This window comes from Rhea americana, unplaced genomic scaffold (assembly GCF_003343005.1).
Source record: "Rhea americana isolate MKP2758 unplaced genomic scaffold, rheAme1 scaffold_192, whole genome shotgun sequence".
Lineage (NCBI taxonomy): Eukaryota > Metazoa > Chordata > Aves > Rheiformes > Rheidae > Rhea > Rhea americana.
In genome coordinates, this window is record NW_028186061.1 from 1732799 (window position 1) to 1746385 (window position 13587).

Sequence of the window (13587 nt, forward strand, 5' to 3'; positions counted from 1 at the left end):
GACGTCGTCCACGTGGCCGGGCGCCGGCCCTTCGGCCACAACGTGGTCAACATCTACGTGGACGGGCACCTGCGGAAGACGGCTCAGCTCCGCTTCCCGTCCTTGCACGAGGTGCGCGCGCGGCGGTGCCGGCGGTGCCGGTCCGGGGGGGAGCGGCGGGGGGAATCCGGCTGCACTCGCGGCACCGCTGCCTTTTGCAGTCCTTCACCTCCTGCTGCATCGGCTCCGCGGGGCACCGGACCACGACCACGACCACGACCACGGCGGCGGCCTCCCACCCGCCGCCGTGCCACGCGCCCGAGCTGGCCTTCGCCCCGCACCCCACGCTCTGCCGCTCGCAGTCCTTCCCCGCCTCGCTGGGCGCCCGCGCCTGGAYGCCCATGCAGCCGCCCACCGAGGGGGTGGTGTCCACGGCGGCGGCCGGCAGCCAGGACACCGAGTGGGGCACCCCCACCTCCCTGGAGGGCCACCTGGGCTCCGTGGCCATCTTCTTCGAAGCTCTGCAGCAGACCCAGGTCAAGGCGCTCTTCTCGGCGGGTACGTCGGGGCGGGAGAGCCGCGGCGCCGGGGCACGGCCGAGGGCTCGGCGCGCCGGCTGACGCCCGCTCTCCTCCCTCCAGGGCCGAACGTCACGTCGCTGCTGAAGCTGGAAGGTGATTTCGGGGAGCTCAGCAGCAAGCTGTTGCTTTACTACACCCCGCAGGTGAGGGGCGCCCGCGGCACGGGGCCGCGGCAGCGTGGCGGGGCCGGTCCCCATCGCCGCGTGCCGTGTCCTCGCCGGGCGCCTGTTCCCTCTTGCAGGCCTGCAGGAACAACATCTGCCTGGACCTCTCTCCCAACCACAGCTTCGATGGGCGGCTCACGGGACACCGGGTGGTGAACTGGGATGTCAAGGTACACGGGGTGGCCCTGTGCCTTGGCCACAGGTGCTCCCCGGGGGGCGAGTGGCTGTGACAGGTCCCCTGGTCCCACCAGGACCTCTGCTACGCGGCGCTGGCTCCCCCGAGGACCTGCCTGGTTGGGTTTCAGGGAGGTTTTGTGCGCTCCTTGCCCTCTTCACCGAGCCGGGCTGCAGCGGTGCAGGAAAASGGGTGCTTTTCAGGGAACCCGCTCTGCGTTCATCGTATGGGATGGCTCAGAGCCTCTGCTGGCTGCTGAGCCCAGGTGTCCCTGGGGCCGGGAGCGCGGGGCAACGAGCCCGAGGGAGGGCTCGGGGGGTCCCTGGCTTCTGGCACRCGTACAACCTCCTCCTCTCCGCTGCCGTGCGAGGCCAAAGGCACAAAGCCGTGCCTCTCGCCTGCCTCCCGCAGGATGTGGTCAACTGCGTTGGCGGCATGGGCGTGCTGCTGCCCCTGCTCGAGCAAGTGGTGGCCGAGCCGGAGGAGTCCGGAGACGAGCCGGAGACCAACGACCTGGTGGGTCCCGAGCTGACGTCCTCCAGGAATGCCCAGGGCATGCTCATCCCRCTGGGCAAGTCCTCAGGTGAGCCCCTTGCTGACATCTTTCCATGCTGGTACGGGCCAGTTAGTCCTAAGCAAGCGGTTTTCTTCTGGCTTGCCTTTGTGTGGAGTCTCCAGTGTCTTATAGAAGGCTGGGCTCGTGCAAGCACCTGCCCCTTCAGGGGAGAAAGGGGCCCTCTCCTGTTACCTAGCAGCTTATTTTTAGGCAGCTCGTAGCAACCGAGGTTTCTAGTCAAGTTAGAGGGAAATAGGTGAACAAGCAGAAAAGTTTGTGGAGAGGACTGAATGCGCAGTTCCTTGTAAAACTTGGCGAAATCCAGGATAACACCCGGGGTCGCCAGGACGTCCTGTGTGAGGGTATGCTCGGCAGTGCTGCGGGAACCGCCTGGAAGCTGCATTTGCAGCTCCCCGCCGGATTTTGCCCGCTCCCCGTGCCTTGCAGAGAGCCGACTGGAGAGGAATAGTGTGGCCGCCTTCCTGCTGCTGGTCAAGAACTTCATTCAGAACCACCCAGTGAACCAGGAGAGCCTGGTGCAGTGCCACGGGCCAGCCATCATCGGGGCCCTGCTGCAGAAGGTGCGTGGGCAGCATGGGGCCGGGCGTTGCGAAGCCGCGGGGTGCCGTGGCCGGGCTGCAGCCTCCTCTCTCGCCCTCACCAGGTCTCCAGTCTGCGGCTGGATATGAGCCTGCTGATGGCCTCGCAGATCCTCATGGAGCAGGTGGCCTCTGAGGGCAGCGGCCTCCTGCTCCACCTCCTCTACCAGCACCTCCTCTTCGACTTCCGCATCTGGAGCAACAGCGACTTTGCCGTGCGCTTGGGTGAGAGCCCCGGGCTGCCTGCCAGCACCCACCACGCTCCCCACGCCACCCACATGACCCACAGCTTGGGGTCTGCTCCATCGTCTCTGCCCACAGGTCACATCCAGTACCTGGCCAACATCATCAAGGACCACAAGCAGCGAATCCGCAAGAAATACGGCGTGCAGTACATCCTGGACTCCATCCGGACGTACTACGGGTGAGCAGGTGGCGGCACACCAGGCTTGGGCGCGTTGGGTTTTCCAGCCTCCACAGAGCCAGCGAAGACGGCCAAAGGACCTTTTGTGCCCCATGGCCCCAAGCCCATCCCTAAATACCGCTCAGCATCTTAACACCCCGAGAGCTGCAACCCGGCGGCGCCAGAATCCTCCCCCACGTGCRGGGAAGGATAGAGCCAGACCCTCACGCTGCTTCCCCAGAATAGTCCTCCAGCCCCTCAGCGATCTGCAGCTCCGTGGTGGCCTGACCCAAAAGCRATGCGGTTGCATTTGGTAGTTGTTATGGGTTTTTTCCACCTGTGCGTTTGTCTCTCCGCCGCTTTTTTTTTTTTCCAAAATTGCACAAATATTTCAGAGCCAAAATATCCTGCAGCAAGGATCCCCCCGTCAGCTGCACGGGRACCCATCTCGCTCGTTTGCTCGGACCCCGGCAAGCCCTAACCTGGTTGAATTCTCCCTAGCTTAGAGAATTTTACAGCTTCAAAAATMATAGTTTCTGCAACAAGCTCGTGGCTTTTCCTGCCTGATGCTGTGTGTTCCCGCGGTGAGCACTGGGATGCTGGTGCACTGCAGAAGACCCAGACTCGTGGGGGTGGGTGCTACCAGGGGACGGTCACACTGGCTGGCCTGGTGTTGCCCCAGCTCCTCAGGGTCCTGTAGCAGGATTTGGGATCCCGTTGGCTCCAAGTGGCAGGAAGAGCCCAGGGAGGAGGGACCCGAGGAAGGGTGGATGGTTGTGCCCATCCCCAGCCCCGCCGTGTCTCATCCCCAGTGCCCCCAAGGAGAAGCCGACAGCAGCCGACAACATCAAGACAGTGCAGACATCCCTCTTCAGCCTGGTGAAGGACTTCTTCTGCAGGAGCTTCTCCGCGGAGGAGATGCAGAGCTTGATGAGCTACGTGGCTGCGGCACAGGACGAGCAGCAGGTACGGCGCCGAGCCACCCCCACCGAGCTGGCTGGGCCCCTCTTGTTGTCATGACCAGGCAGCAGGAGATAAAACCCCAGCCAGCAGGCAGSGCGTGCAGAGAACTGATGAGCTCACTGCACAGCTGGTCCAGAGCCGCCTCTGCAGGCCTGGCAGCCATGTGAACCCATCCTGGCCAAAGCGGCCGAGATGCCAGGCTGGCACCACGTGGTTGTGCCCCCGCCGACAGCTGGGTATGTGGTGGTGTTCTGCAGCTGGCCCTGTTGCTTACAGGTGTGTGGGGCCCTGGAGGTGATCCACAGCCTGCTGAAGGGCTCGCCTGCCCAGGAGCAGCTCTTCACCTTCCTCTTCGAGCCGGGCAATGTGGAGGTCTTCTTCTCACTGCTGGTGCAGAAGAAGTTCTCGGATGAAGTGCGAGAAAGGGTCTTCAAGGTGAGCAGGGTCCTTTGCAGCAGCCRTGTGGCCATGGTCTTTGTACCAGTGGGATTTCATGTCCTTCCACCCTTCTTCATCTCTCCAGATCCTCTACAAGATGCTCAAGTACGAAAAGGTCCCCGAGCGCAGCAAGAACCGCCTGAAGCTGAAGGACATCGGCTACCAGGGGCTCACCGCCTGCCTCGGTGACATCCCCAGCTCCATGCTGCTCTTCCGCTGCCTCTCAGAACAGGTCCTTGGTGCAGGTACCTCATGCCCCACAGCAGGCACCCTGACTGCAGCCCCCCGCACCATCTGAAATGTGTGCCATGGTGGGGTGGTTGCTGTGGGTCCACCACTCAGCTTTTGAATGTGCTCAGCCGATCTTGCAGCTAGTGCCCCAGCTGAGCTGTTCAGAGGAGATCCAAGGCAGTCTGGTGGCTTTGGGGGACAGGAGGACCTACTACCACTCTCTCTCCTTGCCCACAGACCCCCCCAACTACAAGGACCTGATGGCTGTGGTTTACCTGTCCCACCGCGCTGAGCTGACTGTCCGGCTCGATATTTGCCGTAAGGTGAGAGGAGCCCACGGGTGCCGGGCAGGAGCGTGCTCCTGCCATCCCTCAGAGGGTACCCCATGTACCCGAGGGGCTGCCCAGAGCTGTAATGACATCGTCTGTTTTCTCTCCCCCCTCCGCCTGCAGCTCTTCCACTTGATCTACTCCCAGCACGACATGGTGAAGCAGCTGGCGAAGCTGGCGGGCTGGCAGGACACACTCACCAAGCTCTACGTCAAGGAGTCCTACGAGTCCCGTCAGCACAGCCTCAGCAATTCAGGCAACGGCGGCTGCCTCGAGCTCCTCCGGCTCGCGGATTCCCCTGGCAAGGAGGCCAGCAAGGAGGTGCCAGGAGACACCAGCCCGCCGCCCACCGACCTGCAGGAGCTGGATGTCTTCCTGCCACTAGGCTATGAGGCCTCGGACCACGAGCTCTCAGAGGGCTTCTCCGACCACTCTATCTCACCAACTGGCCGCATCAAGTCCTTCCATTCCTACAACTTCAAGTCCTTTGACTCCTCGGACCGGGCCAGCCGTTCTTCCTCCAATCCCGGGGACCACGGGGAAGGTCCCACCGGRGACAGCCTCCCATTCGACAGCGTCTACCAGCCACTCTCACCATTTTCCACCTCACCATTTGACCTGGGGCTGGACCTTGCCAGCACTAGTTCCATCGCCACAGCGGAGAGCGGGAACCAGACTCCAGCCAGCGGCCCCGGCACCCCATCACCTCTGGAGACCTTCAAGCCCTTTCCAGGACTGCGAGCTCGCAAGAGCTCAAGTCTCTCAAATGTTCTGGATGAGAGCAGCTACCAGGACACGCTGCCCTGCGATAACATCTCCAACACCAGCAACCCCCAGGTAAGCCACTGCCACAGAGTAGCCCAAAACATCTCACCGGGACCTGAAGGTCTGCCACCTGACCCAGGCACTCGCCAAGCTCGGTCCCCCCCAGTGCCTTGGGTTCACGTTCTCTTTGCTGGCAGCAAACACCAGAGGAGGAGCTGTGCAACCTYCTGACAAACATCATCTTCTCGGTGACATGGCGCGGGGTGGAGGGCTGGGACGATGCAGCCTGGAAGGAGCGCGGACAAGTCTTCTCGGTGCTCACCAAGCTGGGCACGGCCTGCGAGCTGGTGAGGCCCCCCGACGAGATCAAACGCAGGTGAGCGGCTATTGGGTGCCACCTCTACCCCAGCGCCCAAGGGGATGATGCTGCTCCTCTTCACCCATCTGGGAAGAGCTGGATGGGGGTGAAGAGAGAGACAGGGTCCCCTCGTGACTGCTCAGAGGGTGTGGGTGTCCGGGCTGCCCTGTTGAGCCACCAGCTCTCCCACAGCCTCCTGGAAATGATGCTGGAGTCAGCGTTCACGGACCTGAAGGAGTCAGCGCCGGCCGCCCTACCTGGCCTCATCCAGAACACCCTCAAGCTGCTGCGGCTGCTCCAGGACTTCTTGTTCTCTGAGGGACACAACAACCAGGCCCTGTGGAGCGAGAAGGTGACACAGTCCTAACTCTAACCTTAACCCTGATCTCTAAGCCTAACCCTAAACCTATAATGCTAAGCCCTAGCCCTAAAGATGTAACGTTAAACCCTAACCCTAACTCTAAACCATATCCCTACACCTTAACTCTAAGCCCTAAGCCCAACCCTAACCCTAAATCCTATCCCTACATCTTAAACCTAAATCTAAACCTTAAAACCAACCTATAACCCTAACCCTATCCCTCGCCCAACCCTAAATCTAACTCTAAACCCTAAGTCCTAACCTGAAACCCTAACACTAAACCTAACCCCCAGCCCAGATCTTAAACCCTAACTTGAACCTTAAACCCCAGCCCTAAGCCCAAGCCCTAGCCCTACCCTAACACACTCCAAGCAAAGCAGGGCTCCTGGCTGCTGGAGGAAGCCAACAGACCATGGGTGATCAGGAGAGACCTGCTGGCTTTGCGCCCGGCTGACCGCAGAGCTGGCGGCCCTGGGTGCCACGGCCAGGAGCTCACTCTGCCCGTCCCTCTGTCACCCCAGATCTACGAGGGAGTGAGCAGCTTGCTGGACAAGCTGAGTGTGTGGTACCACCTGGCCAACGGCACCTCTGACCTCAAGGAGATGGCCCAGACGGGCCTGCGCATCCTCGTGGGCTACATCACGCTGCAGGACCCCCAGGTGTGCCGCACCAGCCAGGGGCATCCCCTGGGGATGGGGGGACACCAGGTGGGCGTGACGGTCCCTTGCTGATACCTCAGCCTGTGTCCYCTCCCCAGCTGCACTCGCTGGCATACGTGAAGCTGCACAGCCTGCTGCAGACAGCCTCAGCACCCCGCAGGGACACAGCCTGCTACCTCCTGGGCAAGCTGGAGACCCCACTGCAGCGCTCACTGGACGCCAAGTCAGAGACCTTCTCCTGGCTGGTGCCCATCATCCGCACACTCATGGACCAGTGCTACGAGAGCCTGCAGCTGCAGCACTTCTTGCCCTCGCTGCCCCCCACCAACGGCAGCCCCACTTTCTATGAGGATTTCCAGCTCTTCTGCAGGACCGCCGAGTGGAGGGGCTTCATCGAGAAGCATGTGGGTGCCCCAGTGACAATGGGGAAGGACTGTCACCGGTGCCTTGCTGAATGCCACAGAAACATCTCGCCTCTCATCCTGTCTCCCCCGGCAGGTGCAGCCCACCATGGCCCAGTTYGAGATGGACACGTTCGCCAAGAGCCACGACCACATGTCCAACTTCTGGAATGCCTGCTACGACACCATGATGAGCAGTGCGCTGCGGCGGGAGCGCGACAAGGCAGCGAGCCGGCAGATGTTCCAGGTGCCATGGGTGCCCTGGGACCGGGCTCCTGGCTGACAGCTACTGGGCATCTCACTCCCGCCGCTCTCTCCACAGGAAGTGGTCCTGGAGCCAGCGGCCAAGCGAGCCAAGGCCGAGAATACCCGTCAYGCCAACGTCCTCAAGCAGGCCACCAACCACCACAGCACCGTGCTCAAGCAGTGGCGCTGCCTGAGCCGCCTGCTCGCCTCGCCACGCTCGGCGTGGGCTGACCGGTGAGGGCCCAYCAACCCCATGTGTCCACCCCAGACAGGGGTCACAGGCTGGCTCACACCCTCTGCTCCCCCAGGAACCCACCAGAGACCCGCTGGAAGCTCTCCAGTGCTGAGACTTACTCCCGCATGCGGCTGAAGCTGGTGCCCAACCTCAATTTCGACCAGCACCTGGAGGCCAGCGCCCTGCGGGACAACCTGGGTAAGGGAGGCCTGCAGGGACAGGCCACGGGGTGCTGTGGTGGAGGGTAACATGTCTGGTGCAGGCTGAGCTGGCCCCGCTCATTGCAGGAGCCGATCACCTCCACAACCCCACCGAGTCCCTCCCGCTCGCCGTGGCCAAGGAGGCCAAGGTGAGTGAGTTGAAAGACGACCAGCTGGCTGAGGAGGACCTCCCCGTCTTGGACAGCCAGTGAGTGTCTCTGTCCCCTGCYGTGAGGCCAGCGGAGAGCACGGCCGCCCTGTGACTGCTCCCTCCAGCCCRCTCCATCCACATCGTGGTTTTCGGACCACGTCACCATCTTGAAGATGGTCATGTCCTTTGGCTCTGGCCACCTAGAGCCTTGGGATGCTTGCACCGGCAAGTTATGGGGCGTGGTGGGGTGTGAGGCCAGGGGCTCCTCACCCCCAGGGTCACCCTGTGTTGCCCAGGACTGAGCCCAAGGAGCAGAGCCAACGGGAGAAGCTGGTGATCTCGGAGGACTGCGAGCTCATCACAACAGTGGCTGTCATCACTGGCCGCCTRGAGGTCACCACCCAGCACATCTACTTCTACGATGGCAGCAGCGAGAAGGAGGAGACAGAGGAAGGTACTGGCACACACCAGGGGCGCTTTTATCCCAGGAGAGCGCCTGGCCACAGTGGGTTAGGAACAAGGACAGGGTTGCAAAAGCCCAAATCTCTGCTAGTGCTCATCGCTGGTCCCAGAAGCATGGGAACACGTGGGGATGGGAGCAGATCCCTGCAGCAAAGAGGGTGATGAAACTCCCATCCCTGTCCCCCTGGGRTGCTCACCTTTTTGTGGTGGCTCGGCTTGGAGCAGGCTTGTCCCAGCACCCGAGTCACTGCAGTGAAGCTCCATCTCCTGGCTGGTCCCATATCTCCCTGTACCATCCCAGCCAGGCGCGTGGGCAGGGTGGACAGTGAACAYAGTGTGGTTTTGTGCTTCTGCCCTGGCAGGGATCGGCTACGACTTCAAGCGGCCCTTGTCACACCTCCGTGAGGTCCACCTGCGCCGCTACAACCTGCGCCGCTCCGCACTCGAGTTCTTCTTCATCGACCAGGCCAACTACTTCGTCAACTTCAAGAAAAAGGTGAGGGCAGTGTGTTGCCCGAAAGCCTACCCTTCTGAGCCCCAGGGCCTTGGGGGGATGTCAGGATGGGGGCCACGAGCTGGGAGCACTTCATGCTCTTGCCTCCATCCCCCAGGTGAGGAACAAGGTGTACTCCAGCATCCTCAGCCTGCGCCCGCCCAACCAGATCTACTGCAACAGCCGCTCGCCCCAGGAGCTGCTGAAGGCCTCAGGGCTCACCCAGGTACCAGCGTCACCGCCATGTTCCTCAGTGGTGCCTGTGCAAAGAGGAGGGGTGGCCCTGTGCACCATGTCCCCCGTGGCATGACACCAGGGGCAGCAGGGGGCATAGAGTGATGTCCTCACGGGACAAGCCAGAGCATCCTTCACTGCTGGATGCTGTTCCCACGCATGCCCTGCCCCTCAGCCATTCTCTTTTTGGTCCAGAAATGGGTTTTACGGGAGATCTCCAACTTTGAGTACCTCATGCAGCTGAACACCATCGCAGGGCGCACCTACAACGACCTCTCGCAGTACCCCGTGGTAAGGACCCTTCACCACAGCCACCGCCAGTGCTCCTCTGCTGGCCAGGGTGGTCACGCACRTTCTTTCTGCTCCCCAGTTCCCCTGGATCCTGCGCGACTATGTCTCAGAAACGTTAGACCTCAGCAACCCAGCCGTGTTTCGGGACCTGTCCAAGCCCATCGGGGTGGCCAACGAGAGGCATGCCAAGGACGTGAAGGAGAAGTGAGCACCCGCCCCRTCACCACGGAGGAGGAGGGGGCGAGGGCAGGCACGGCCGGGGTAGGAGCACCCTTCTTGGCTCCCGCCTGACTCTTTGCATCGCCCCCCAGGTACGAGAGCTTTGAGGACCCCACGGGCATGATTGACAAGTTTCACTACGGCACCCACTACTCCAATGCCGCCGGCGTCATGCACTACCTGATCCGCACCGAGCCCTTCACCACGCTGCACATCCAACTGCAGAGCGGCCGGTGAGCACCGCGCGGCCCCACGGTGCCCCAGAGCCGCTCGTGGGGGCCCGCCGGGTGCCAGCAGCCTCCCTGCGCCAACAGGTTTGACTGCTCGGACCGCCAGTTCCACTCGGTGCCGGCAGCATGGCAAGCCCGCATGGAGAACCCCGTGGACGTCAAAGAGCTCATCCCTGAGTTCTTCTACTTCCCCGAATTCCTGGAGAACCAAAATGGTACGGGGCAGCCCCAGAACCCCTGCGAGATGCCTTTACCTCTGCCCCGGCACCGCAGTGATCCCACCGCTGCTGGCTCTTCCTGCAGGCTTCGACCTGGGCTGCCTGCAGATGTCCAACGACAAGGTGAACGACGTGGTGCTCCCGCGGTGGGCCCGSTCCCGCGAGGACTTCATCTACCAGCACCGGAAAGCCTTGGTGAGATGACCTTCTCCCAGCGTCCCCTTTCCTTGGCTTGCCCCATCAGAGGGAATTTTGGGGGAGGCAGCACCATGCCCCTTGACACCCTGCCTCTGGACAGGAGTCAGAGTACGTCTCGGCCCACCTCCACGAGTGGATCGACCTCATCTTCGGCTACAAGCAGCGGGGCCCAGCTGCCGTGGAGGCCCTTAACGTCTTCTACTACTGCACCTACGAGGGTGAGCCACAGGGCCGGGGCAGGCAGGGGGGYGCACACCAGCATCCCTGTCCCCATCCTCACCCTCATCCCCGTCCTCATCCCCATCCCCAGGGGCTGTGGACCTGGACGCCATTGCCGATGAGACGCAGAGGAAGGCTCTGGARGGCATCATTAGCAACTTTGGGCAGACACCCTGTCAGCTGCTCAAGGTAGCGATGGGGAGGGCAGGCATCCAGATGACCATCCTGGGCCACAGGATGTCCCCATCTTCACAGGSGCCCTCTCGCCCTGGCAGGAGCCCCATCCAGCACGCCTCTCGGCCGAGAATGCAGCCCGTCGCCTGGCCCGCCTCGACACCCACTCACCCAACGTCTTCGAGAACCTTGGCCAGCTCAAGTCCTTCTTTGTGGAGGTGAGGACCACCCTGGGCAACACAGCATGAAATGCTGGACCATAGATAGTCCTCTGGGCAGGAGGACAGACCTGGGGGACTGGCAGCGACGAGGGCGCCAACCGGCTATGGTTTCCCCGCAGGGCATCAGCGATGGAGTGGCGCTGGTGCAAGCCGTGGTCCCCAAGAACCAGGCCCATTCCTTCATCACTCAGGGATCCCCCGACGTCCTGGTAAGTGCTAGGCTGACTCCRAGGCCATGGCTCAGTCCTGCACCCTGCAGGGAAACTGAGGCATGGATACAAGCTGCTGACYCCGAGGGATTCAGGAACCAAATGCCCAGCTCCTGGATGCAGCAGGAGTCCCATCCCATGCAACCTCCTTCTCCACCTCTCCCCAGGTCACCGTGAGTGCCAACGGCTTGCTGGGGACCCACAACTGGCTGCCCTACGACAAAAACATCTCCAACTACTTCAGCTTCACCAAAGACCCCACCGTCTCCAACGCCAAGTGAGTCCAACGTGTGCCCGGCGGGGTCAGCCCATCACCCCTTTCCTGGGTGGATCTGGTGTTCTGCAGATGCTGGCCAGGCCATATGAGCTCTCCAGGTGCCCTAGGTCCACAGGGCACATGGGCAAGGAGTAGATACTGATGCTGGCTCTGCCACCATCACCCGTTGTCCTTCTCGGCAGGACCCAGCGCTTCCTGCAGGGCCCCTTTGCCCCCGGTGCAGACCTGTCTTCCCGCACGTTGGCCGTGTCACCCGACGGCAAGCTGCTCTTCAGTGGGGGCCACTGGGACAACAGCCTCCGCGTCACAGCGTTGGCCAAGGGAAAGGTGGTCGGCCACATCACCCGGCACATAGGTACAGCACGGCGGTGACAACCTTCACTCGGCATCCGCYGCGGCGCGGGGCTGTGTCTGCGGGGTTTCTGGTCCTGGAGACCCAGCGAGGTCCCTGGCCGCAGTGGGACGGGGCTCGCGGCTCACCCCTCGTCTCTCGGATGACCCTGCAGACATCGTCACCTGCCTGGCGCTCGACCTGTGCGGTATCTACCTCATTTCTGGCTCCCGCGACACCACCTGCATGGTGTGGCAGGTCCTGCAGCAGGTACCAGGAAGCCCGTGCCAGTGCCAGTCCTTCCTCCCACACTGGGCGGCTCCGTGCCCCAAGCCCTTCATGGTCCCTCACTCCTGACGGGTGGCTCCTGGCCAGCTCCAGTGCAAAATCTGGACCTCTGAGGTCTCCGTTTCTCCTTGGCCAGGGTGGCTTTTCCAGTGGCCTGGCCCCCAAACCCATCCAGGTCCTCTACGGCCACGACGACGAGGTGACGTGCGTCGCCATCAGCACCGAGCTGGACATGGCCGTGTCGGGCTCCAAGGTGAGTTGGGGGTGGGTGGCACGGCTCATCCCTCCGGGCCTTTTCCCCCCTCCCAGCAAAGCGCCAGAGCCACGTTGCCCTCCTTCRCAGGACGGCACCATCATCATCCACACCGTGCGCCGGGGCCTCTTCATGAAGTCACTGCGGCCACCCAGYGAGACCTCACTGCCCACCACCGTCTCCAGCCTTGCCGTGGGGCTGGAGGGCCAGATCGTCGCCCAGACTGCCGTGGGTGAGCGGTCCTCCCTGAAGGTGAGTCCTCTAGCATGATGGAGGGCCTCCACCCTAAATATGCCTGGTGGCATGTCGCTCTGGGGGAGTCCTCTCCCAGGAGAGGGCAGTGTCGAGTCCCCTGTTCCTTCATGAGCCCGAGTGAGATGCCACCTCCATTGCAGCTTTGTCCTCCTTTTCTATCATCTTCCCGCGTGCCTCGCCCATGCTCCGCAATGCAGGATCTGCACATTGGTCCTCAGTCCGTCCCCACTGGTCTCCCAGTCCCCGTTTCCTTTTCCTTCAGGATAAGTTTGCCCTGCACCTCTACTCAGTCAATGGGAAGCACCTCTCCTCCGTCCCATTGGACGAGCAGGTGACGGCCATGTGCATCACGGAGGACTTTGTGGTGCTGGGGACCATGCAGTGCGGGCTGGAGATCCGTGACCTGCAGAGGTAGAAGCTCGTGCCGGCTCCCAGTCCGGCTTCATCCGGGGCTGGCATGTGGGCACCACGCTGGTGGTGACGTCGGAGGGGTTCCACGCACCCATCCTCTTGCCCCTCCAGCCTCCAGGCGGCAGTGCCAACTGTGCCCATGCGGGTGCCCGTCCACAGCGTGTCCGTCACCAAGGAGAAGAGCCACATCCTGGTGGGGCTGGAGGACGGCAAGCTCATCGTGGTGGGGGCAGGACAGCCCACAGAGGTAAAGGTGGCTCAGCCTGGCCTGCCACTGCCCCCAGGGGCTCGGCACAGGCCCTCAGCATGGCCAGGAGAAGGTGGTGGTGACCTCACGGTGGCCTTGCGTGTCACTGTCCTCTGTGCCTGTAGGTGGACTCACTCTCCTGCTCTACAGGGCAGGGAGGGACCAGAGGGGAGGGGATGGGGATGGGGAGCTGGATGGGGAAGGGAAGGGAACTGGGAACAGGAGAAGATGGGGGTGGGATGGGGAAGGGGATAGGGAAGAGGATGAGGGTGAAGAAGGGGAAGGAGATGGGGACAGGGACAGGGATGGAGGTGGGACAGGGGAGGGGATGGGGAGAGGGATGGGATGGGATGGGATGGGATGGGATGGGATGGGGAGGAGGAGCTGGTGGTGAGGATGGGGAAGGGGATAGGGATGGGCATCGGATGGGATAGGGACGGGGACCGGGACGGGGCCGCGCCGCATCCCGCCCCTTTCGCTCGGGCAGGTGMGGACGGGCCAGTTCCCGCGCCGCCTGTGGCGCTCGGCGCGGCGCATCTCCCAGGTGTCGGCCGGCGAGACGG

The 13587-nt window shown here is 62.6% G+C and overlaps 1 protein-coding gene across 1 annotated transcript in view; it reads left to right on the top strand.

The window, feature by feature from the left end:
* The window catches only part of NBEAL2 (neurobeachin like 2), a 26938-nt gene that overhangs the window by 9768 nt on the left and 3583 nt on the right, over window positions 1–13587 (top strand). Inside the window, exons 11-51 of the mRNA XM_085302770.1 lie at window positions 1–111; window positions 201–537; window positions 621–703; window positions 802–894; window positions 1311–1482; window positions 1903–2036; window positions 2120–2279; window positions 2376–2478; window positions 3270–3423; window positions 3697–3855; window positions 3944–4103; window positions 4327–4412; window positions 4542–5255; window positions 5381–5559; window positions 5734–5893; window positions 6424–6561; window positions 6660–6965; window positions 7060–7209; window positions 7285–7442; window positions 7517–7641; window positions 7731–7851; window positions 8091–8248; window positions 8619–8752; window positions 8868–8975; window positions 9179–9274; window positions 9354–9478; window positions 9586–9726; window positions 9808–9938; window positions 10027–10136; window positions 10240–10357; window positions 10450–10547; window positions 10634–10750; window positions 10873–10962; window positions 11130–11239; window positions 11422–11594; window positions 11746–11840; window positions 11995–12111; window positions 12202–12363; window positions 12629–12777; window positions 12889–13024; window positions 13512–13586. The exon at window positions 1–111 is cut by the window's left edge and continues 9 nt beyond it. Of these exons, the coding sequence (XP_085158896.1) occupies window positions 1–111; window positions 201–537; window positions 621–703; window positions 802–894; window positions 1311–1482; window positions 1903–2036; window positions 2120–2279; window positions 2376–2478; window positions 3270–3423; window positions 3697–3855; window positions 3944–4103; window positions 4327–4412; window positions 4542–5255; window positions 5381–5559; window positions 5734–5893; window positions 6424–6561; window positions 6660–6965; window positions 7060–7209; window positions 7285–7442; window positions 7517–7641; window positions 7731–7851; window positions 8091–8248; window positions 8619–8752; window positions 8868–8975; window positions 9179–9274; window positions 9354–9478; window positions 9586–9726; window positions 9808–9938; window positions 10027–10136; window positions 10240–10357; window positions 10450–10547; window positions 10634–10750; window positions 10873–10962; window positions 11130–11239; window positions 11422–11594; window positions 11746–11840; window positions 11995–12111; window positions 12202–12363; window positions 12629–12777; window positions 12889–13024; window positions 13512–13586 (6246 nt within the window). The remainder of the gene's footprint in view (window positions 112–200; window positions 538–620; window positions 704–801; window positions 895–1310; window positions 1483–1902; window positions 2037–2119; window positions 2280–2375; window positions 2479–3269; window positions 3424–3696; window positions 3856–3943; window positions 4104–4326; window positions 4413–4541; window positions 5256–5380; window positions 5560–5733; window positions 5894–6423; window positions 6562–6659; window positions 6966–7059; window positions 7210–7284; window positions 7443–7516; window positions 7642–7730; window positions 7852–8090; window positions 8249–8618; window positions 8753–8867; window positions 8976–9178; window positions 9275–9353; window positions 9479–9585; window positions 9727–9807; window positions 9939–10026; window positions 10137–10239; window positions 10358–10449; window positions 10548–10633; window positions 10751–10872; window positions 10963–11129; window positions 11240–11421; window positions 11595–11745; window positions 11841–11994; window positions 12112–12201; window positions 12364–12628; window positions 12778–12888; window positions 13025–13511; window position 13587) is intronic.